Source organism: Pongo abelii, chromosome 2 (assembly GCF_028885655.2).
Source record: "Pongo abelii isolate AG06213 chromosome 2, NHGRI_mPonAbe1-v2.0_pri, whole genome shotgun sequence".
NCBI classification, from domain to species: domain Eukaryota; kingdom Metazoa; phylum Chordata; class Mammalia; order Primates; family Hominidae; genus Pongo; species Pongo abelii.
Genome location: NC_085928.1, coordinates 149,924,493 through 149,949,957, shown reverse-complemented (window position 1 = coordinate 149,949,957; position 25,465 = coordinate 149,924,493). Strand labels below are relative to the sequence as shown.

Sequence of the window (25,465 nt, the reverse complement as noted above, 5' to 3'; positions counted from 1 at the left end):
GCCTCACCTTGATGAGTCACTCCACAATTCCCACCCCAGCCTCCACTCTCCCTGAGAGTTTACTTATTCCTTTATGTCCCATTCCCACTCAGGAGCATGACTTGTACATCACTGTTCAATGCCTGGCACATAAAAGTTGCCCAACAAATATCTATGAAATGAGTGAGCAGATGTATGAAAATCAGAACACACATAAACATAGATTCACACCCAGACATATAGACATGCACACTCCAATTCCCACATAGGATGGTATACCTTATTTATCAATCATCTGCTTAGCCCCAACCAGCTGCCAAAGGATAGGCTGCTAGGCATTAAAATGGGAAGGATTTGAGACATGGCTGCTGTGCGCGTGTGTGTGTGTGTGTGTGTGTGCATGCACGTGTGTGTGCTTGCATGTGCACATGTGTGTGCTGTGTATGTGTGCACACCCCCCACCCACCTGAATTGAAATGTCTGTGGACAAATGTGAATGCTGAAACTGCACTTAAAACTAGCTTCAATTGTTCCGCATATTTTTAACCTTTTTATTCCCCTAGACATTCTCAATAAATGTCAAATGAAAGAACTAGAAATCTGTTCTCAAATTTTGTCTTGCTCATGAAGTTCTTTCCAGTTTCCTGATAACAGAGGAGATATAATTTGGCCCCAAATCAACACTGTGATGACTGACTCTGTGACCTAAGAAAAGTTTCACATCTATCTGGCAGACCTCAGAGTCATGCACGTTGGCAGAGACTTTGGGGCCTTATTCTGGTAGCAACTGGGAAACTGCGGGCAGCCCCTCGCTGAAGCCCAGGCTTATGTCAGGCCCTCCTCCCTGGCCTCTCACTGCCAGCCAGGAGAACTGGTGCCACTAGTTAAGGGCAGTGTGTAAAGACAACTTGCTGAGCAGACTGCATTGGAGAGATGGCTGGCTCAGGCCTCTGAGACACCACATGCCATTCCTGGAAGCCTTTGGCCTTCCCCATGCTGTGAGAGGAAACTATCCTATTCTGTGTGGTTCCCTCATGCCAGCATGAGTGTCTCCATTACCCACCAAGTCTCTGATTTTGCTAGTGTTGGGCACCACCTCTTTAGAGCCTGTGCCAAGCGCTCCTTTCCTTTTACCCTGGCTGTCTGGGGGGCCGTGGGTCAGCAGCCAAAGTTGAAGTGAACTATGTGGTGTTCAGAAGCCTGGACCTACCCAAGGCTCGGCTGCAGCTTTCTCCCAGTCCCTTCAACCCTAAAGACCCTCAGCTTGCACCCTTTCAGCTCCCAAACAGAAGCACATCCAGCAGAACTGATGCTGGAAAGGTACAGAAACCAGGCACTTCAAAGCAGCCCTTCTGAAAGACAATCCTTCCAAGATCAATGAACTCGGCCAACCAGGGTACTTTCTCTTAGATGTATAGAAATACTTCTCTCTTATATACAATAAACATGAGCATCTTCCAGGCAATTTTTTTAAATATCTTGACAAATGTATTATTAGTGTAAAGATGGAGCAGTGGTTCTTTAAGAATCTTTACTTACATGGCTTTGAAAAACATTCACAATTGAAGGGTATAGCTTTTCATGCACATATTTTTCAATCTTTTTGAAAAGATGGCTTATGTATACTTTTTCATATTCTAGTTATGTAAATCTCTTTTTAAGCTATCAATTGTACACAGCTTCAAAGCTTTTTTTTTTTTTTTTTTTTAATGAAAGGACCATTGTCCTAGGTGGTACTAGAGTGCAGGATTTCCCATTTCACTGAACAAGAGTCTCAAGCTGAAATCAAATTCTCATTTCTGCAGGAAATACAGTCTAAATCTCCAGAGTCTGTTGAATACACTGATACCCTTTATTCCCCATGTGTGAGGGTGGGAGAGGTGGCTCTCTGACAGGGTTAGGAGTGTACACTGTCACAAATGGTTAGCAAGATGCTTGAAAAAATGTATCTCAGTTTTCAAAATGACCATAGACTTTGGCCCAGTAAATAGACTCCTGAGAAAGGTAGCCAAAATTCAAAGACTTTTGTACTAATTGCCATTGCATTAAAAAGAACAACGGAAGCATGCTGACATATAATAATCACATGGCCCTATCTAACTACAAGGACACAGTCAAGCACATTTGGATACACCTGTAGAAGGGGATGTTATGCAGCCACTGAGGGGGTCAGTGAGGTTTTATGATGTGGGGAAATAAATACGACATAAGGTTAAGTGGAAAAAGAACATAATGTTCAAATGACTATGTATTGAAAGGAGAAAACAATATAATATGGACAATACTGCATTAATTGAACTATGGGAAATTTTTATTGAGTTTACTCTTTTTAAAATCATTTTCATATGAGGATAAAAAATTATAATTTTTAAAAATTACATTAAAAATATCATGGCAGCCCAATTGCCACTTACTACCTCAGGTTCTCTTAACAGAATGCAGAGCTCATAAATCTTGCCTGAGAAACATCCTTCTTCCTTGCCTGGGGGTGCCCACCTGGGCAGCCAGCCAGCCAGCCTCTTTCTGTTGTCACAGAGGGCTCCCGTTGGCAAGTGTGAGCCCCACCCATGCATTAGACATGGAGTGCTTTGTTGGCATTTGGTGATGAGGTTGTTAGAAACCCAAGGAGGCTGAGAGCCTGAGGAGCAAAAGCCCTGGAATTTGAGAAGGGATGACATACTGTTATTATAATATTTTCTTCTGGATCTAGAGCCTGAGAAAAGGGCTGAATTTCCCTAGAATCTCACCAAGAGTGGAAGATTCAGCATGTGTGAGGCTGTCATTAACCAAACTTCCCAGCCGGGCTCGGTGGCTCACGCCTGTAATCCCAGCACTTTGGGAGGCTGAGGCAGGCGGATCACGAGGTCAGGAGATAGAGACCATCCTGGCTAACATGATGAAACCCCGTCTCTATTAAAAATACAAAAAATTAGCTGGGTGTGGTGGCAGGCTCCTGTAGTCCCAGCTACTTGGGAGGCTGAGGCAGGAGAATGGCGTGAACCCGGGAGGCGGACCTTGCAATGAGCTGAGATTGTACCACTGCACTCCAGCCTGGGCGACAGAGCGAGACTCCTTCTCAAAAAAAAAAAAAAAAAAAAAACCAAACCTCCCAGCAGGTAGAAGATCCCTGCTCCTTGCCTGCCTGGTTCAGCCTGTGTGAGGGTGGCTGCTGCGACCAGAGATGCAGAGTCTCAGGCCAGAGACAGACACTGGCACTGGGGAATGCAGAGAGGGAACACAGCTTTCTCAGCACTGTCCACCAGCAGAGCCTTGTTACTAAAACAAGAGTAACCAAATAATAATACTTGTCTTAAACTGTGGCTGAAAGTGAGTTCACATTTTACTCTAAATACCAAACTCCACCAACCAAGAACTCATCAGAAATGAGTCCTCCTCAGAATGCATTAGTTTTTAGAGGCCCCGGACAGGTTCTTCACATTCCCCACACAGGTATCCCTGGGCTTCCACTCCTGCCAGGGCCGCACTGTCTATGCCTGCTGCTAATGTGGCCAGGACTGGCCCTCTTCACCTGACCAGGGAACACCCAGGCCACAGGAGCCCAGACTGGCTGGGATCCATGGAAGGTGGGGAGAAGGGGCCCTCCCCGAGGAGACCTACCTTGTGCCTTTGCCAGGTGAGCTCTGGTTATTATGTCCACTGCCTCACAGAATCTCTCTAGACAGTTCGATCTACTTACTTCACGGTCTGCATTGGAAACCTCACCACATCTCTAATAAAAACCAACAGTAACACATCTATAGTGAACTTATTTTTGACAAACGTTTCAAAAACATACACTGCGGAAAAGACAGTCTCTTCATTAAGTGGTGCTGGGAAAACTGGATATGCATATGCAGAAGAATGAAACTAGACCCCATCTCTCACCACATACAAAAATCAAATCAAAATGAATTAAACACTTAAATATAAGACCTCAAACTATGAAAACAGCTATAAGAAAACATTGAGAAAAATCTCTAGGACACTGATTAGTCTGGGCAAAGATTTCTTGAGCAGCACCCCACAAGCACAGGCAACCAAGGTGAACATGGACAAATGGGATCACATCAAGTTAAAAAGCTTCTGCACAGCAAAGGAAACAATCAACAAAGTGAAGAGACAACTCACAGAATGGAAGAAGGTCTATGTGAACTACCCCTCTGACAGGGGATTAATGACCAGACTATATGAGGAATATATAGTTCTACAGGAAAAAAATTCTAGGAATTAGATCAAAGGATGAGCAAAATATTTGAATAGACATTTCTTAAAAGAAGACCTACAAATGGCAAACAGGCATATGAAAAGGTGCTCAACATCACTGATCATCAGAGAAATGCAAATCAGAACTGCAATGAGATATCATGTCACCCCAGTTAAAATGGCCCATATCCAAAAGACAGGCAATAACAAATGCTAGCGAGGATGTGGAGAAAAGGGAACCCTCGTACACTGTTGGTGGGAATGTAAATTAATACAACTACTATGGAGAACGGTTTTGAGATTCCTCAAAAAACTAAAAAAGTAGCTACCATTTAATCCAGCAATCCCATTGCTAGGTATATACCCCAAAGAAAGGAAATCAAATGTATTGAAGAGATATCTGCACACCTATGTTTGTTGCAGCGCTGTCTACAATAATTAAGATTTGGAAGTAACCTAAGTGTCCATTAACAGATAAATGGATACAGCAAATGTGGTATATATACACGATGGAATACTATTCAGCCATAAAAGAGAATGAGGTCTGGTTATTTGCAACAGCATGGATGGAACTGGAGATCATTATGTTAAGTGAAATAAGTCAAGCACAGAAAGACAAACATTGCATATTCTCACTTATTTGTGGGATCTAAAAATCAAATCAATTGAACTCATAGAGAGTAGAAGGATGGTTACTAAAGGCTGAGAAGGTTGGTAGGGGGTTGGTAGGGGGAGGTAGGAATGGTTAATGGATATAAAAAATACAAAGAATGAGTAAGACCTACTATCTGACAGCAGAAGAAGGTGACTATAGTCAATAACTTAACTGTATATTTTAAAATAACTTAAAGAATATAATTTGATTGACTGAAACTCAAAGGATAAATGCTTATGAGGGGATGGATACTCCATTCTCCATGATATGCTCATTTCAGTTTGCATTCCTGTATCAAAACATCTCATGAACCCCATAAATATATACACCTACTATGTACCCACAAAAGTGTTAAACATAATTAAAAAAAAATTTTTTTAAGGATACAAAAATATATTCAAGATAAAAAAAGGAAAAGAAAACAAACAGGAAAACAAAACACACTAGTCCATCTACCCCGTCACTTACCTTTCTTCAAAACCCCTTCTCTGCAACACAAATACCTGTCTCCTGTCAGTCATACAGCCACAACGTTGATAGAAGAGTGGACGGATATGCCCCAGAAGTGCAGCAGTTAAGCAGCAAGCTCTCCTGCGGATGCTGTTCCCTGCTCCTTCCCATCACTGGCCCCTTCCCCAACCCCTTAGGCATCTGGCTAATGTATTCATCCTTCAGACTTCAGCCTAGGTGCCACCTTCTTGGGGAAGCTTTCTCAAGCCTGGCCACTGTACCTTACCTCTGTTCTCACAGACCCTGGGCTTTGCTTGTCAGTGCCCTGACTGCCCTGTATTGGAATGGACTGCTCACCTGCCTGCCCTCACCTCACCACTGCTCCAGCTCATGGTTCCCAGGGGCTGGCCGGGTGCAGAGTAGGCCCTGGGGGAAGTTTCTTGAGTTGAGTAGAAGCTCAGTTGGGCCAGGACCACACTGTCCCTCTGCATGGTTAGAGTGGGGTCAATGCTCCACGCCCCTGAGTTGGTACTTCATGGGTCACACCACACTTACCAGTGTGAATCCAGAGCTCCTGAAGCCAACCTCAGCCAGCTCATGGCTCTCCATCCAGTTCCTCCCTCCACCAGGATCTCTGTGAGGTAGATGTGGGGAGAAGGGGGCACTGTTCGGCCCACTTTAGAGATGAGAACAACTGTGGCAGGAAGAGGAGGGGCACTTTCTGTGGTCACACCCATTATGAGAATCCAAGTATGGCTTGTGTGCAGATGGCAGCATAGGTGCCCAGGCTGGGGCTGCCCTCCACTGGGTCATGCAGAGAGCAGGAAGGAAGCCGCCATTTAACGGGCACTTTGCTGGGCCTCTTACACATGTTATCAACCTGCACAGCATCCATCTGAGGAAGGGATTAGCAGGGTAATTTTACCATGGAGACAATTGAGGCTGAGATATCAAATGACCTGCCTAAGGTCACACAGCCAGCAAATAATGCTGAGAGGCTGGCCAGACTCCCAAAAGCACTTTAGTCACTTCTACTTGCTCTCCTCTGCCTTCACTTTCCTCATTGCTAGAATTAATTTAGGCATTCCTACCTGCCAGGCACAGTTCTGCCTTGTGACAACCCTCTGCAATAGGTACTGCTATTAACCTCATTTTGCAGATGCCACATGTGAGGGTTCTGAGAGGTTAACTGACTTATCCAATGTCCTTGAGTCAAATGGAACTGGATTTGAACCTGGGTCTTTCTGGCTTCGGAGCCTGCACTCTGAAGCTGTATCCTCTGCTGACTCCCTGCAGGGAGATATTCTAGCCTGCTGCAAAATTTCAAAGAACTGTCAGTGGAAGAGGGAATAGGCAGACTGTACAGCTCAGGGGCAGACCGAGGTCCATGGGGAGATGAGGTAGCATGTGGGGCTCTGAGTCAGGAGGCCTGATTCTAGCTGTGGTTCCACCTCTCTGCATAACCTTGGGCAAGGCTTTTCTCCTTGTGTCCCTGAGAGGTCATCTAAAGTTGAATGATGAATGAATGACCTTGTTATCCTGAATGAAGACAGGTCCCAGTGGTGGGCCTGGGTGACAAGAGTGATACCCCCCCACCTCCACCATCCACAAGCCATGGTCCTCTCTCAAGTCTGCCTTACTATCCAATGACATATTTTCTTTTTAACATGGGGGAAGAGTTCTAATTTCAGAACTTTCCCCCAAATAGCTTTCCTCCAATGGCTTCAAAAGATGGCAGTGTTCTCCTTTCCTTTGAGATGCATTGTAGGAAATTGGGCAGGATCTCTATGTCTGCAGAGAGATGGAGCTGGCCTCAATATTACTAGCTGTGTGGCAGGTGTATTAACCTCAGTGTTCTCATCTGTAAAATGGGAAAATAACAGTTTTCAGGGTTCAGTGAAGAATAAATGACCACGTTCATGCAATGAATGCCCTTAGATAAGGCTTGGCAAATAGTAAGTGCTCAGTGAGTGGTAATGATTATTACTATTATTATTATTGAGTACCGTTTGGGATGAGTGAAGTCCACCCACACCCTCTTCCCCTCAGGGCTGATGTTATTGGGCCTAGAAAACCTCCAAGGCTCATTACCCTCCAGGCTTATTCACAGGAGAGTCAGATCAAAGCAGACTTGAGCATGGGCACTTTTATCTGGCAGCTCTTCAAGCACATTAAGATACCATTGAGGAGGTAAATCAGCATCCTGTACAGAGCCGTTTGTTGCACCTTAATGATCAGCTATGTCAGTGATGTCAAAACAGGTCATTATTCATGGAGAAGTGCCCCCATGAGGCCCTCCGCCAGAAGCTCAGCTGCTTGCCAGGAAGATCTGAGCAATCCCCTTAGCAGCTGCAAACCCCGGAGCACCTGCCCTGGGGTCACGCTGCTGCAGTCAGTGGAATTCAGGCCTCAATAATGATTTTTCCAATTATTTGAGGAAAAAATACTCCATGTGATTTTTTAAATTGAGATAAAGGGAACTAAAAAGCGCTGCTGTTCTTTGAGCCCCATCGTGTGTGGTTCTGTGCAAGGCTCTCCACTGGCAGCCTTGCAGCTGGTCCTCATAAGAAGGCACTTACATTTAGGGAAGCCAAAGCTGAACAGCAGTGACTTTCCCAAGGTTGCAGAGTGAGCTAGGGCGTAGCTGAGGGCTGAAATCTGAGTTCCTGGACCGACCCCCAGGACTGTACACTTTCTACCCCACCCCACTGTTTCCCTTTGATCCCAATCTTAAGTATAAAAATCCAGGACATGATGCTTAAGCCACACAGCCTTACTCAATTCTATGGATTTAAATGTGTGTACTTATGTGTGTGTGTGTGTGTTCATTTGCATGACGGTGTCTATTTTCCCAATTTAATCATAGCATTCATTTGCATAGGGATTTAAATTTTGTGAAGTACTTCTACGCTAGAGTCTCTTTTGGGCTTAACAATCTTACAAAATAGCTTGGCCAAGGATGATGATTCTTAATTCACAGTTACGGAACCAAAGCTCGGCCAGAGAAATAGCTTAAGCAAAGCCTGCAGCTAGATTATGACCCAGCTAAGGGTTGGGTTCAGCCCTTCTCACTCCATAACTAGCTCCATCTCCACTGGTTTGCACCTGACCCCATTCCCCCATCACCTACCCCTGTGTGGGGTTCAGGGCGTATGCTTATAAAAGGGAAGAGGAGCAGAAGGAACCAAAGGAAGAATGTAGAAGAAATGAAGGGGAAGGAGAGGCAAGTCAAAAACCGGGACAGGGAGAAGAGAGGTTATTGATAAAGAGAAGAGATTCAAAAGGATAGGAAAGAGACCGTGAGGGTGAAGGAAGAAGCTGAGCCCTCTGGTATGAAGCTCAAAAAGTCAGTGCTGTCCTGTTGAATGGAAGGGTATGTGGGTAATTTTTCATGCTGAATTCTCCTTAAGGAAAAGGTAGAGTCTTCCTGCCCTGGTGTGAGGAGCCACACTTGGGCCCAGCATCTTTGGGTTTGAAGCTTGACACCGAAGTCTCAGGCCCACTTTGTGTTTCTCTGGCCCATGAGATAATTGGAGGTAACTTTAGTTTCAGGCAAATAGTATCTGAAAGATGGACAGCCTTCAAGCCTGGGTTTATTTTTGAACACATTATAACTTCAAGGCGATGGTTCTCTAGACCTGGTTCAATCAAGGAAATGAGAGCTGTGGCACCTCTTAGGTGCTATGTAGACATTGTCTCATTGAACTCCAGCTACCCTTTCCAGGTAAGTCTCATGACCATCTTATAGATAAGGTAACTGAAAAGTTAAATACATTGCTTAAGGACATACAGGCTGTGTCTCTCTTCTAAAATGTTTTCTGATATACCCTTTTATAAAGCTCATAACATCCCCCTTTGGAAATTCTCAATCCCCTTTTTCTATCCTCTTTCTTCTGACACAGTTAGATGCCCTCTGGAATAGGCTGATACGAATTTGAATTCCATATTTACCATTTACCACTGTGAGATTTTGGGCAAGAGAGTCAATCTCTCTAAGTTTTCCTTATCTATTAAATGGGCTAGAATTGCTCATCTCAAAGGATATTCCTGCCCTTTGTACAGTGAACTTTGCTTTGGACTTTTATACTTCTTTGCCTCTGTCTAAATATGTCCATTTGATCTCTCATTCTTTCAAGGCTTTGCTATGCATCTAATCACCCACTCCCTGCTAAGGCACCAATGGACAACAAGAACTTCACACAGGGGTCAGAAAACTTTTTCTGTAAAGAACCAAATAGTAAATATTTAGGCTTTGAGGGGCACATAATCTATTGAAACGACTCGGCTCTGCTGTTGTAGGGTAACCATAGGCACTATGTGAACTAATGAGTATGGCCGTGTTCCAATAAATCTTTATCTACATGCACTAAGAATAAAACTTCATATAATTTTAATGTGCTATGAAATATTATTTCTCTTATTTTCAACGATTTAAAATGTAAAAACCATCTCTTAGTTCACAGTTGCACAAAAACAGATGGTCAACCAGATTTGGCCTATAGGCTACACTTTGCTGACTCCTGGCTTAACACATGACTCCTGCAGGAGGTATTTTCATTTTTCAGGGGGGATTATCTATTAAAATAAAAGGTTGGTACTGCAATGGTGGAACCTCAGACACCCTGGCAGGACGGTAAAAGAGAGAACTGAGGGCAAGAATCCTTCTTTACTCTGTCTTTCTGACAATGCCCTGAGCCCACTTTCTAAGCAAATCTGGACACCTTCTTGGGCTTATCACCCTCTGATTTGAAATCAATGCCTTTCACGTAGTATAATGTAAGTCAGATCCTCAGTTTATTTAATAACCCATCTGACTTTTGGAAGGGGCCAGGTGACCAGCTGACCCCTGGGGACTGGGTGTTTATCTCCTTGGTAGGGTGGTGGCAGGAGACAGCTGCAGAGGGAACTGGAACATATACTTGACAAGATGTAGCAGGGTCTTCTTCAGCCCCAGACATGCCCAATTGCCATTTTTGTCCCTTTGCCTATGGAATCTCATGAGATTTGCCTGCAAATCTAACCTTGATGCTCACTTTAACTTGAGTGTGGAATAAACAAATACATGACTTTTAGTACTTTTGGGGGAGTGCTCCACTTGAAAGTGGACTCAGAAATAATCATTCTTTTCTGCTGGTCTCCCTCCCCTGAGTCTCTGCATTCCAGCCACCATCTATGTGGTTTGCCGAGGAGTCCTTCTTCCCTAAGATACTCTTAACCACATGGAGGCAGGAAAGCCTCTGCGGCTCCCCTGTCCTCAGGATGATATAGGAGGAGGCCCTCCCTCCATGACCTGGTCCTCAGTTGGCCAGTCCAGTCTTCTTCCCCCTGCTCCAGCCACATTGTGCTCCTTCCTACCTAACACCTGTTTTCTAGTCTGGAATACCCCCTCCTCTCTGTGCTAAAGCCCAGTATTTTTCTAGATTTGCTCCAGGAACATCTCCCTGGGGCTCCTGCCTGGTTCAAGGTTAAGTATCCCCTTTGTCTTCCCACGGTCCCTCCAGTGCAGCTTTTATCCTCAGCATTTCTATCATCTCCTTCTATAATCGGAGTTCTGGTAGATCCTACCCATATCCCAGCCTTTAGCACAGAGTAGGCCTTCACTAAAGGGTTAACTAATTCACTCCAAAAAAAATATTTCTCACCAGGTAATATGCATTCAATTTCAGTGTCTCTCACAATGCCAATAACTAAGAGCAACAAATCTAGCCAGCATTAGATTAGTTGCTGGTAATCTAATGCTGATTAGATGCTGTCTTTCTGCCACTGTCTTTTCAACACAAAAGTGTTAGACACACTCAGGTGTCTAGTAAGTATTTTCTGCATGGCCTTAGTCAAAGTGAAGTTGACGGAAGCAGCCAGACCTACCCCAGACTTATTAAATAAGGATCTGCATTTTACCAAGATCCCCCGCTACTGACTCATGTGCATGTTCGAGTTTGAGAAGCACTTCTCCAAAAGCTACCACCCTTCCTTCCTAATAAAGGACCTGTTTGTGGCATGGTGGAAGAAACAGTGCAGACAATTTGACGCACCTGGAGAATTATTCAAAACCCAAAGAACAGAGAGAAAATGGTTCAATTATGTGGCTGCATCTCTTTTTCCTTTTCTTTTAAATAGGACATCTTATTGGGAAGGTAAAAGGAACCGAAATCGGTTGGCCTGTGGGAGAAACTCTTCCAACTGGTGGTGTTGTGTGAATTGCTGCTGAGCAAGGTGTAATTAGCTGCCATGGGATCACACTCATGGATGAGGTGAGCAGACAAAGAAGGGCTCCTTGGAGGCTGGAGAGCTGATTCTTCAGTCTGGGGAGCCTCAGACACAGAAAAGCTGAAAAGTCCGGCCAGCAACACACCTGGGGGAAAATAGTGAAAGTCCACGAGGAAAGTCTCTGGTGGCTCTCTTCTAAAGGGAATAATTTTGCATAAAGGGATAGTGAAATACTGAACTTTGGGTTCATTCTAGCAGAACAAATAATGAATACAAAATCTGACTTGTAACAATAAAAGGGAAAATGTACCAAGTAAGTGTTGTGGAAGATAATCTTTTCAGCTTGAAACATAGAAAAAGATGGGCCAAGGGATTAAAAAGAATAAAGGAAAGCATAAACAAGGGATGCATTTCTCCAAACAAAATAATGTAAAATAAAATAAAAACTAAACAAACAAACAGAAAAACCCCAAACTAGCAACTGAATTACAAACGATCTTCTAAAGGACAGGTCAGTGCCCCTGTAAGGAGGGTTCAGCAGGGACATGTGGCTAAGCTCAATCTCTGGCTGGGCCCACTGCTGTTACTGCCACCCTCACCCTGACAGCCTGCAAGGGTACTACATCCTCTGCAGTGCTCTGGTCCACAAAGGGACGCAGGTCCTTCTCCGAGTCATCATAGCACACACAGGCCCAGGCTTGGGTAATTTCATTCAGTTGACAAGAGGGAAACACTAAGAAGACCAAACTGGGTTCAGTGTATAGTGCTCAGGTGATGGGTGCACCAAAATCTCACAAATCACCACTGAAGAACTTACACATGTAACCAAACATGACCCATTCCCCAAAAACCTATGGAAATAAAAAAAAATAAAAGAAAATAGAGAAAGCTTAGAAACACTCAACTTGAGACATGTGCACACTGGATCCCCACAAGGCTATCTAGCAGCCCATTTAGAGGATTCTCCATCTCTTGGAGTGTCTGTAGCCCTCTTCTTACTCTATGTGTAATGAGATCCATGCCCAACCCCTCCACTATCAAGTACATATATCCAGGAGACTCAAATCTCCATCTCTAGCACATACCTGTCTCCTAAGCATCAGATGTGACAATCCCACTGCCCACTAGACATTTCTGGCACCTCGCATTGATCTTTTCTCTAAAATTGACTCTTTAGCTGCTGCACATAACTCTTTCTCCTTCCATGTTGCCACCTCAGCGACTGGCACCATAATCCATCTGGGGGCCCATGTGCCAAATGGGAGAGGCAGACCTGTCCTTCTCTTCCTTATCCAGTTTATCTACCATGGTCCACTGAGTCTATCTACTATTTCTCAAACCTGTTCCCTCTTTTTTAATTTATATATATATACATTTTTTTTTTTGAGACAGAGTCTCACTCTGTCGCCCAGGCAGGAGTACAGTGGCACAATACCAGTGCACTGCAACTTCCACCTCCCAGGTTCAAGTGATTCTCCTGCCTCAGCCTCCCAAGTAGCTGGGATTGCAGGAATGCACCACCATGTCTGGCTAATATTTTGTATTTTTAGTAGAGACAGGGATTCACCATGTTGGCCAGGCTGGTTTCAAACTCCTGGCCTCAAGTGATCCACCCGCCTCGGCCTCCCAAAGTGCTAGGATTACAGGTGTAAGCCACCACACCCAGCCCTGTTCCCTCTTTAAATGATGCTTTGTAGACAATAGCTCATCTGCTGAAGGTGAAAAATACCATATAAGACAATAAATAGTAAAAGTAAAAACAGTACTCTTAGAACTCAAACAGGCTATTTGTTTCCACAGATGACTCCTTACTCATTCTTTCTGGCTGGGCCCCATATAACATCAGGTAACCATAGGTCCTTACTAGGAGGACAACATTCAAAACCTCTCCTTCCCATCCTAACTACTCTACTAAGACCCTGCCCTTAAAGACTTCAAAGATAGCTTTTGTACGTCATCTCCTTCTTACTCCCTTAAGACAGACAGTCTGTGCTATAACTAAATGTTTGTGTCCTCTCCAAATTCATATGTAGTTCATATATATATGTATACCATGGAATACTATGCAGCCCTGAAAAGGAATAAGATCATGTCCTTTGCAGGGACATGGATGGAGCTGGAAACCATTATCCTCAGCAAACTAATGCAGGAACAGAAAACCAAACACTGTATGTTTTCATTTATAAGTGGGAGCTGAACAATGAGAATACATGGACACAGGGAGGGGAACATCACACACTGTGGCCTGTCAGGTGGCAGGGAGGAGGGAGCACATCAGGAAAAATAGCTAGTGCATGTGGGGCTTAATACCTAGGTGATGGGCTGATAGGGACAGCAAAGCACTATGGCACATGTTTACCTATGTAACAAACCTGCATGTCCTGCACATGTATCCTGGAACTTAAAATTAAATTAGATTTTAAAAAGAAAGACTGCAAATTCAAACACTTGGCATGGGAGGCAAGATGCAAGCCTGTTATTAGCATGTGACCTGCTGCAGGTGCATCACTTTCCTAGTTCCTAATTTTTCATCCCTGAAAACTAGAGGTACCTCTAAGCACACTGTGAGTTCTCAAAGCTCAGAACAAAACAAAGAGACGTAGTTCTCCCTTCCACTCACACAGGTCTGGCATATGCTTTGAGCCATCCTCTTCCCTGGCCAACAGAGAATGGGAGTGTTCCCTTCAGCAAAGTTCCACCTCACTGCAGAGTGAGCTGACCGTTATCACCTATTCAGAATTACAACCTCAGAATACAACAGAGAAGACAAAGCTCACATAAGAGCAAGATGTATGTGCCAGGCACTCTGGGCTTGTTTTCTGGATGCAAAGCCTTCCTTCCTCCCCTTGCTGTAAGCTAAACCTTTGATAAGCCCCACCCTGCCCATCGGTGAGTGATGCTAGCAAACACACTTGTAGTTCATGCTTAGGTGATGGATGGAAAGTTCAGTGCCATGGGCTGCAAGAAGTGTGGTTCTGCCCTAAGGAGAAGATAAGACCAACCCACAGAGAAAAGACAGGAATTAGAAAACCACAGCCTTGGTAGATAATACTTTGGCCAAGGTCTGAAAGGTAGGCAGCAGAAGAGCTGGGGTGTGAGATGTCCTTCTGTGCATAGCTGGGTAAGGCCAGCAGCATTCAGAGAAAGCCTCTTCTGGTCCTGCCCATGGAAGGGGCAATTGTGATAAACAATGAGGGCCACTGCCCTGGGGCATCAGTGGAGTCTGAGAGCAAGTCCTCATGAGCCCTGAGAAGGAAGGAAAGGCTCCAGTTGTGGGCAGGGTCCCTTGCTCTGAGAAAGCTCCCTGGAAGAAGCTGGCCACAGTAAGGACTGGGTGACATGCTGATTGGGAGTGCCTGGGGGAGGCGGGAGCTCTTGGGTGTAACGGATTGGATTCACTGTGCTGCAATCCCCTCCTGCTTAAAAGGAAATGGCTTACAACAGGTACCAGAATTCAAACTGCCAAAGTCCATTTGCTTGGTTACTCCAGTTGCTTGTGAGAAGTCAGTTTGGGAGGGGCCTCTGTTCTCCCAGAATTAAGTGGAATTATGTCTGGCAAATGCATACAGCCCCCTCTCAGCTGGATCTGAGGGGGTTGAGGCTCATTGCAGCTCCTCACCCTGACCTCAGAACCTCAACCACCCACCCTCCCCTACCACAGGCCCCTCCAATCTTGCTTTCCACATCTCTCCAGTCACAGCCTTCTGTGCAAGCCAAACTGCTCTCCTCACATTGTTCATTGGTCCCCTGAATGTTCTCCCCTCTCTGTGTTCCTTGTCCATTTACAAAGTGCAGGATTCACCCCATACTGGCTCCATGAAAAGCCAACCCTTTCCCCCAAGGCATTTGATGCCCACTCACAGTAAGGGGCAGTCTGCATCATCTGCAAGTAGCAAGCAAGCCAGTAAAACATGGTTCGTTCCAGTTTGCTCTACACAGCTGGGAGAAGGGGCAGGACAAGAGACACACAACTCAGACCAGTTGTGGTCAGTTCTTACCTGGAGAAAGGTGAACTTGCAGTTAAGAGGCTGCAGCCCTGACCAGAGATATAAGAAGAGAGAATAGGCCCCAAGATGAGTGAGTAAGAGTTGAGGGTTGTCCAAGTGGAGGCATGAAGTGAATTAGTAGGCTGGGAGGAGGAGAGGAGGTTCCTCTCTAGGTCTGGGAGCTGGGACAGGAATGGTAGAAAGGCCTTATGGCCTGTTATAGATATCAGAGAGCCTGGAGGGCCTGTCTATGATCTGGAAGCCTATTGGGGCAGTGACTGAGAGAGAGGACATCCCAGACTCTGGATCTGGATGCTAAACACAGTTTGGCAGTTTGACTTCTTGTACCTGTTCTCAGTCATTTCCCTTTAGGCAGGAAGGAGTTGCAAGAGGTAAGCTGGAGGGAAAAAGATTAAGGATGAAGAACTCATTGTCAGCTTCTGCCACTACAGGCTGGCAGCTGTTGGGAATAATGCTCAAAAACCTAAGGAAATTGAAAACTCAAACAAAGGATCCTTAGCAGAGCAATTTTACTTCTGTGCAGAGGGGTGCTTCTCCTTGGCCAGTCGCCATGAGAGCACACCTGAACAAAGAGGCAGGAGAGCCTTTATTCCTGACGCAAGTCCTGCCCCTGTACCCTTTCCCCATTGGCCGGGGTCAGGTCACACAATCTGAACTAATCCCAGTTGCCTAAACATTTGAACTTTCCTTAGATAGGGTGGGCACGTAAGGGAGAGAGGGGAAAAGGGGAAGGGGTGTCTGCAATGAGCTAGAGAGCTAGTCTTCTTTCCAAATAAGGAAAGGAATGTGAGCTGGTACTGATAAGCCTGGTACTGTGGCATGTCTGGGCATGTAGCAAAGGCAGAAAGGAAAAAAGAGAAAAAGAAAAAATGGGTGGTGGGGGGTACTATGAATTAAAGAATAAAGGATTGATCAGGCTATTTGAAGAGAAATCTCATCATATCCCACACAGCTAAGGCAGGGAAGCCACTAAGAAGTAGTTGATTCTGATGTTACATGAGTTTAAATCACTGTGCCTGACACTATGAATGGATGCAGGGAATTGCCTCTTCCCTGCTTTCTTTATTCCACAGAAAGGTACATTTTTTTAACCAAAGTTTTGCTGACCATTCCTCCATCATTAAACACTTGCTAAGTGCCTGCATCATGTCTGGTTCTGTGCTGGGCACTGGAGACACAACAGCAAATGGGCACCGGCCTTGCCCAACAAGGTTTGTCTGGAGCTGCAAACAGCAGTGTGCACTATAAGGTGGTGCTCAATACACTCTTCACACAGAGTTAAGCATTGTGACCAGGTTTTTCTTTGCATACATTTAACAAGTACAAATTCTGTTAGGAAATTACATTTAAATATAGGAATAAAAATGTAATCACACATCTGTAGGCACCTCATTTGTCAAAGTCAAAGAAGCATTGGGACTATTCTCCTGATATAGCTGTGTGTTTTGCTTTTCCCACTTAAATTCTCATTGTGAACATATTTCATGCATACAGAGTTTATATATTCTTTCCAGGTTTTCTCTTCAAAGGCCACACCTTCACTGGAGCTAATCCTCATGAGTTAAAAACAAAACAAGGTGAGTTCTTCTTAACTCATATACCTTTTCTTTCATTTATCCATTCATTCATTCATTCATTCATTCAATGACTATTTCTTGAGCACCCACAATTGGCACTAGACACTGCACCAAGCTTGAGAAATTCAGTGGCGAACAAGACAGAATTCTGTCTGCAGGGTCCTCGGGTCTAGTGAATTATAGCCAATCAGAGCTCAGGCTCCCTGAGGTTGGGAAAACAAAGTTTCCCACTCTGGCTTGTCCTTCTTTCTATGTCTCTTCCTTGATCCTAACAGACTGACACAAAGATGACTCTGCTTTGTTCTTTACCTCTCGTGTACCTTACCTGTGGTTCCTCTACTGAGCATTTCATCTTTTCTACTTTGTTCAAAGGCAAAAAACTCTGGCTCTCTCCAGAGGTGGGTTAAATTCCCCTTCCAATCTTTTCAGTTTTAAGTTTTAGGGAGATCAAGTTGTGCAAGGGAGGAGTGCTTTGAGAACTGCCTTCTGAGGGGAATGATGTGAGGCAGCTTCTGACACAGGTGTCCTTACTTTGTACCATGATGTCCTGCCAATCTGACTCTGATGAATTGGATTAGGAATGAATAACTGACTAAAAGGCAGTCATTCAAAGACTGACCAGAGATTTATAGGGTGGTCTGGCATCAGTCTTCCCTAAAGGGATGTGAGTGACGCCAACTCTTTCCAGGGAATTTAAGAATTAAAGATAGCAGAGAGAGAGAGAGAGAGAGAGACAGAAAGAAAGAGAGAAAATATGAGAATATAAGAGGGAGGCAGAAGCTTAAAGACACACCAAGAGAAGGCAGTACACAGAAATGAAGCACTTTATGAGTTATGAGTAAGCAATAGCCTGCAGCATCTTCAACACATGAAGCAGAGACAGGGAGTCATCGGGTAGCCAAAATAATGGTGCAGAGATAATTCTAGAATCCTTGCTCAGCCACCAGATCTATTGGCATCACCATTAAAGCTATTATTATTCCACAAATCACTCAAATCTCTGTAAGGTCCATCTATGCAGCTGTCCTCACCTTCCTTACTTGCCCTCAGTTCAGTGATAAACTCTGTTATCTAAGGGTGACCTAAGCATTTCATTTTCTTTGCATTCTAAGAGATCTAAACTGACACAAAAATCCACCTCCATCCAAAGCCATTGCTTCTTCATTCCCAGAGTCAACATTTTATACATTCCCTAATCCAGAGTCTGGATTCTGGGTCTCCCGCCTCTGCCTGTGTGCATTCTGTGTGAGCACAAAGAACATGACGACTTTCCCCAGGTGTTGATCCGTGATGCAAAATTTGAAATGCATCAGGTAGACCCAGCACCCTAGGGTAAAGTGAATAGGCTTGCCGGCAATTTCTCCTACATGCTGTGAGATAATTACTATTGATCGAAGATGTCATGAGATTAGAGAAAGGGAGCACTGGACAAACTGGGCACATGAGTTTAGAGGAGATGTCTTTGACATTCTCAGATGAAAAATGGGGATAATATATCACCTAAGAGTTGTGAGAATAAGCAAGCTACTTTATTTCTCACAGCAAAGTGACTGTACTTTAAAAAGTTATGTGTTGTGATGATTTGAGGACAAGTACACCACCTTCTATACACCAGACCATGCTGCCTTCACACAAGACTGATAAAACAGGCCCACCTTGCCAGCCGGGCTTGCAAACTGGCTTCACGTCCACCTGCACCAGCGTGTCCTGAGCAGCGGGCTTCTGTCCACAGTCGTAGGCGGTCACCAGGATCTCATACTGGTGTTGTTTGTCATAGCTCAGCTTCTCAGTGTTCCTGATGTTGCCTGAGGAACAGAGATGTTCAAAAGCATTTCAGGTCAATTTAACTACACTGTACTTCTCCCAAATCTCTTCTCCACTCCACCCACCTTCACAAGAAGAAAGTGACCCTTTTCCTTATCTCTTTGTAAAACCAAGGGCAAACAGGAGCATGGCTCCACTTGTAGCCTGCTTATGCTTTGGTGGCAAATTCCTGGGAACCCACTGGCTGAAGCCACCTAGCTGCACAATAGGACTGCCAGGGAATTTCGAGCACACGCCTGGAATCCAACTGGCTTGTGTTTATAAGTAATGGGCTGCCAGAAGACTTCCTCCTAAAGTACAGCCGTGTGATTGTGTCCCTGATGTAGGGTAAAGACCATTCATCTGCAAGGATATCTCTGGGAAAAAGATGGAATTCAGAAAATGTCCTGACACATATTTTTTAACATCTGGGCTTGTCGCCAGGAATGTTCACTGCCTCATCTCACATTATTTTTGCTACCAAATAGGAAGTAAAATCAATAAGAAAACGTGTGACCTCTCTTCTGAAAGCGACATAGAATAACACACTTTTTGCCCTGAAGAAGACATTTTTCTTCTCTAAGAGAGACCAAGTAACTTTTTTCTGAGTTGTTTGTGTGTTTTTGCGCCTGTGGGTTTCATATTATGGTTCTGAAATAAATATTTGGTAATTAATGAGCAAAATTTTAATTCATTATTTTTGCTGAAATACAATTTTAGTTCCAAAGAACTAATAAAGACCTAAAGTGCATTTAATACTTTTAAGCTTTAAATTCTAAGAGATTAAAATATTTTGCTGAGAATAATTTCATTCCTACTACTTTTTTTTTTTTTTTGGCGGCAGAGTTGACAGCAAATTAGAACTCAAATGTTATCATCTTTTACCAGAAACTAAATTTTAAAAATTGAAATTAAAAAACACATGAACAAAATAGTCTGGGTGCAGTGGCTCACATCTGTAATCCCAGCACTTTGGAAGGCTGAGGTGGGTGGATGGCTTGAGGACAGGAGTTTGAGACCAGCCTGGCCAACATGGTAAAACCCCATCTCTATTTAAAAAAACAAAAATTAGCCAGGCGTGGTGGTACACATCTGTAGTCCCAGCTACTCAGGAGGCTGAGGCACGAGAATTGTTTGAACCTGGGAAGTGGAGGTTGTAGTGAGCAGAAATCGCAACACTGTACTCCAGCCTGGGTGACAGAGCAAGACTGTCTGAAAAAAAAATCAACAAAATAAACAAAGAGGTAATGGCTGACTCATATATATATATATAGAGAGAGAGAGAGAGAGAGAGAGAGAGAAATTTTTTTTTTTTTTTTTTGAGACAGAGTCTGGCTCTGTCACCCAGGCTGGAGTTCAGTGGCATGATCTCGGCTCCCTGCAATCTTCCACCTCCTGGGTTCAAGTGATTCTCCTGCCTCAGCCTCCCAAGTACTGGAACTACAGGTATGTGCCACCATGCCTGGCTAATTTTTGTGTTTTTTGTAGAGATGGGGTTTCGCCATTTTGGCCAGGCTGGTCTCGAACTCCTGATCTCAGGTGATCCACCTGCCTCATCCTCCCAAAGTGCTGGGATTACAGGTGTGAGCCAACATGCCCAGCCTGACTCAGGTATATTTTTATATTTCATCAAAACTAAAGAAAAAATACCTAAATGAGCTTTCTTCTAACTGCTATGTATTGTTTATGCATATTGAGAGAACATGGAATGAAACAAGAAAGCTTGGAAAATTAGAAAAGTCAAATAATGCTTTAAAGATTTTTTTTTTTTAAATGTCCACCAATTACACAATATTAATGAAACAGTATTGGTACCAGGCCATGAGCAAGTGCTGCACATGTGAATCTATGTGAGGGTGGGAGGAGCAGGAAATGGGAAGGTGAGGGTCTGAGACAAAGTTCAAGTAACTTGTCCTGGACGCTGACTGATGTCCAGGAGGGAATACGAAGTTGTCCAAGACACTGGATCAATAATTAGAATAATCAGCCGGGCACAGTGGCTCACACCTGTAATCCCAGCACTTTGGGAGGCTGAGGTGGGTGGATAACAAAGTCAGGAGTTCGAGACCAGCGTGACCAACAAGGTGAAACCCTGTCTCTACTAAAACTACAAAAATTAGCAGGGTGTGGTGGCAGGCACCTATAATCCCAGTGGCTTGGGAGGCTCAGGCAAGAGAACCACTTGAACCCGGGAGGCAGAGGTTGCAGTGAGCCGAGATCGTGCCACTGCATTCCAGCCTGGGCCACAGAGTGAGACTCCGTCTCAGGAAAAAAAAAAAAAAAAAAAAAAAAAGAAAGAACTAGAATAATCTATTCTGCTATCTTCTCTGGACTATTTCTAACAATACAGCTTCATCCACCAATTTGAGATAGAATTTAGTTAACAAAGTCAGTCAAAAATATCTGAATAAAAACGTATTTGATGTGTTTCTAGCTTAGTGGCTGGTGTTCAGAATCCCTTTCATTTCTCCTCAATTATTGTTTCCCTCTCAGTTCTGAGGGCCTGCACAGGTCTGGAATGACTCAGTATTGGTTGGTAACACTCAAACTTATATGTGGTTATGGTTATCACAGGGGAGGAATTCTGTCACGTGGAAGCACTTTAATATAACCATGAGAAGTATATTTTCACAACACCACATTGAATTTTGAAAAAAAAAATTAACTTTCTTTAAAATTAAATGGCCCTCAAAAGATACTCCTCTTACAAAAGGAAGGCCCAGAGTTTACAATGTGTACAACATTAAGCAGACCAAACACTATTGATTGTGGTAGAAAAATAAACACACAAGCTGAATCCTTGGCTCAATTTGTTGCAGGTCTACTTCCATAACAAGTCTTAATGAAACTGAGAAACTAATTTACCTTCTCCACCACCACCAACTTTGTGCATGTGAAAATGAGTTTCAAAGCACAGAATTTGAAGCATTAGTTAAAAACTGAGGGTATAGTATTGTGACCAATCGTTGCATGGGAGAAGGTCATATTTCAATAAGATACACATTTAAAATTTTTTGAAAGCTCAGAAAAGTCACCTGTTTTGCTTCTGTTACAATTGTATCTTTTTCTCCCATATTTGAATGATTTTTCTATCACTATTTTCTCAGGAGACCTAATCCCACAGTTAACCACGGTGAACATAAGTCCCTGGAGCTATTTCTCCAAAGGAACTTGAAAAATTCACCTTCAAAGAACAACCAGTCCCTACCTTACACATTAGTTTAGGTATTTTTTTTTTAAACTCGGAGAGTGGGGGCTGAGGGGATGAAACAGACATACTGACCAACACTCTTCTAGTAGAATTTAAATGGGAACAACCTATCTGGAAAGCTACTTGGCAATATATGCCAGTCAGTTTGAAATTGCTTATACCTTTTGGGAGTGCAATTCTTCCTCTAAAAATTGATTCTGGAAAAATGATACAATTGCAGATACATGTGCAAATATGTTCATCTAGTATTTATTGCACTGAAAAATAGCCTGACACTATAAGGGAAAAGCTAAGTATAACGTCTATGCATAAGACGGATTGTTGTTCAGTAGTAAAAGTGGTGATTATAAAGAATGTTTAAAGATGGGGAAAATACATATAATTAAATGTTAAGTGAATAAAGGGAGGACAGACAAATGCAAGGATATTGTGGCCCTAATTTTGTTTAAAAACTTTACAGAAAAACTACTGAAAATTTGGCAAACAACGATTTAATGGTTAACTGTTAACAGTGGTTACTTTGGCAGGATTATGGGTGACTTCATACTTCTCTGTGCTTTCCAAATTTCCCACACAAGGCATATAACGCTTTTCCATTCATATGGGAAATAAGCATTTTCATTCACTTTAAGAATGAGCAGGCTTTAGGATACATTTGGCTCAGAAGCATGAATCCTGTTATTCACTAGGGCAGCCTTCTGACAAAGAGAGAGCCCAGCTGAGGCTGCATGAAGACCAAACAATTGCTTGAAAAGTAAAAAATCTGCCAAGTGGTAACTGGGTGTCGTTGAGAGCCTACCGCTCCCTCCACTGTCATTCTCTAACATGGCTGAGTGGCTGGCTTGTGCCAGAGCCTCCAGTATTTTGTTGGCATCAGTTCAGGTAACAATCACACTGTACCAGTACAATATTCAATTTCCATTTTACTGGTGAGGGTCTGAGACAAAGTTCAAGTAACTTGTCAAAGAGCACACAGACACACACATACGAGTGGTAGATGCAAGTGTGGGGTCCACCAACTTGCGGGATTTTTTTCCAGCTTTATGGAGGTATGATTGACAAATAAAAATTGTACATATTTAGGGTATACAATGTGATGTTTTAATATATGTATACATTACTAAATAACTACCATGATCAAGCTATTTAACATAAGCATCATGTCACATAGTCACCTTTCTTGTGTGTGTGCGTGTTTGTGTGTGTGTGTGGTGAGCTCAGTTGAGATCTACTCTCAGCAAATTTCAAGTATATAATGCATTACTATTAGCTATATTCACCCTGCTGTACATTCTCCAGTATTTATTCATCTTATATTAATAACTAAAGTTTATATGCTATGATCAATATCTTCTCTCTTTTCCCCCACTCCCTCCCTAAACCCTGGCAACCACCATTCTACTTTCTATTTCTGTGAGTTCAACCTTTTAAGATTTCACATACAAGTGATATCATGAGGCATTTGTATTTCTGTGTCTGGGATATTTCACTTAGCATAACGTCCTTCAGGTTCATCCAAGTTGTTGCAAATGGCAGGATTTCCTCCTTTTTTTAAGGTTGAGTAATATTCCATTGTATGTGTGTATCTCCCACATATTTTTTATCCATTCATCTGTCAACAGTCACTTAGCTTGTTTCTGCATCTTTGCTATCATGAATAATGCTGCAATAAATATGGGAGTGCAACTATCTCTTCAAGATACTGATTATTTCCCCCCTATGGATACATACCCAAAAGTGGAATTGCTGAACCTATGGTAGTTCTATTTGTAATTTTTTGAGGTAAATTCATGCTGTTTTCCATAATAGCTGTACCAATTTACATTTTCACCAACAGTCTACAAGGAATTCCTTTTCTTCACACCTTCACCAACGCTTCTCCTCGTGGACTTTTTGACAGTAGTCATCCTAATAGTTGTGAGGTGATAGCTCATTGAGGGTTTGATTTGCATTTTACTGGTAGTTAGTGACATTGAACATCTTTTTGTATGCACGTTGACCATTTATATGTGTATCTTCTTTGGAAAAATGTCCATTCACGTCCTTTGCACATTTTAAAATCAGTTTGGTTTTTTTTTTGCTATTGTGTGTTATATGAGTTCGTTATATATTTTGGATAACTCTTTATTGCATATATGGTCTACAAATAATTTTCCCATTCTGTAGGTTGCCTCTGCATTTTGTTGAATGTTTTCTTCACTATGCAGAGCTTTTTAGTTTGATATTGTGTCACTTGTTTAATTTTGCTTTTGTTGTCTATGCTTTTGCTATCAAATTAAAAAATCGTTGCCACTACCAATGTCAAGGAGCCTTCTCCTTATATTTTCTTCTAGGGTTTTTATAGTTTCAGGTCTTATGTGTAAGTCTCTAATCCATTTTGAATTTATTTTTGTGTATGGTGTAACAGAAGGGTCCAATTTTGCTTTGTTTTGCTTGTGGATATCCAGTTTTTTTAGTACTATTTATTCACAAGTCTATTCTTTTCCATTGTGTATTCTTGGTGCCTTTGGTGAAAATTAGCTAACTATATATGTGTGAATTTATTTCTGGGTTCTCTATTCTGCTCCATTGGTCTATGTGTCTTTTTATGACAGCTACATACTGATTTGATTACTATAGCTTTGCAATACAGTTTTATAGTTTGAAATCAGGAAATGTAATACCTCCAGGTTTGTTCTTCTTGTTCAAGGTTGCTTTAGCTATTTGAGGTCTTTTGTGATTCTATATGAATTTTAGGATTGTATCTTCTGTTACTATGAAAACTGCCATTGTAATTTTGATAGAGATTGCATTGAGTCTGTATCTTGCTTTGGGTAGTATAGACATTTTATTTTTAAGTTTTTTTATTTTAATAGTTTTAGGGGTACAAGTGGGGTTTTTTTTAACATAAATTTTATAGTGGTGAAGTCTAGGATATTAGTGCACCTATCACCCAAGTAGTGTACATTGTTCCCAATGGGTAGTTTTTTTAATCCCTTCCCACTTCTCATCCTTTTCCTTCTGAGTCTCCAATGTCCATTATATCATTCTGTATGCCTTTGCATACCCATAACTTAGCTCCCATTTATAAGTGAAAATGTGCCGTATTTGGTTTTCAATTCCTGAGTAGAACATTTTAACAATATTGATTCTTCCAATCCATAAACATGCAATATCTTCTAATTTATTTGTGTCTTCTACATTTTCTTTCATCAATGTTTTATAGTTTTCTGTGTACAGATATTTCACCTCCTTAGTTAAATTATTTCTAAGTATTTTATTTCTTTTGATACTATTATAAATGCATTTTTAAAAAATTTTTTGGATAGTTTGTGGTTAGTATACAAAAATGAAAATAATTTTTGTGTGTTGCTTTTTTATCCTGCAACTTTAC

At 42.7% G+C, this 25,465-nt stretch overlaps 1 protein-coding gene across 1 annotated transcript in view; it reads right to left on the bottom strand.

The window, feature by feature from the left end:
* CLSTN2 (calsyntenin 2) overlaps positions 1-25,465 on the bottom strand; it is a 636,147-nt gene that overhangs the window by 129,297 nt on the left and 481,385 nt on the right. Inside the window, exon 5 of the mRNA XM_024245139.3 lies at positions 18,734-18,883. Within this exon, the coding sequence (XP_024100907.2) occupies positions 18,734-18,883 (150 nt within the window). The remainder of the gene's footprint in view (positions 1-18,733; positions 18,884-25,465) is intronic.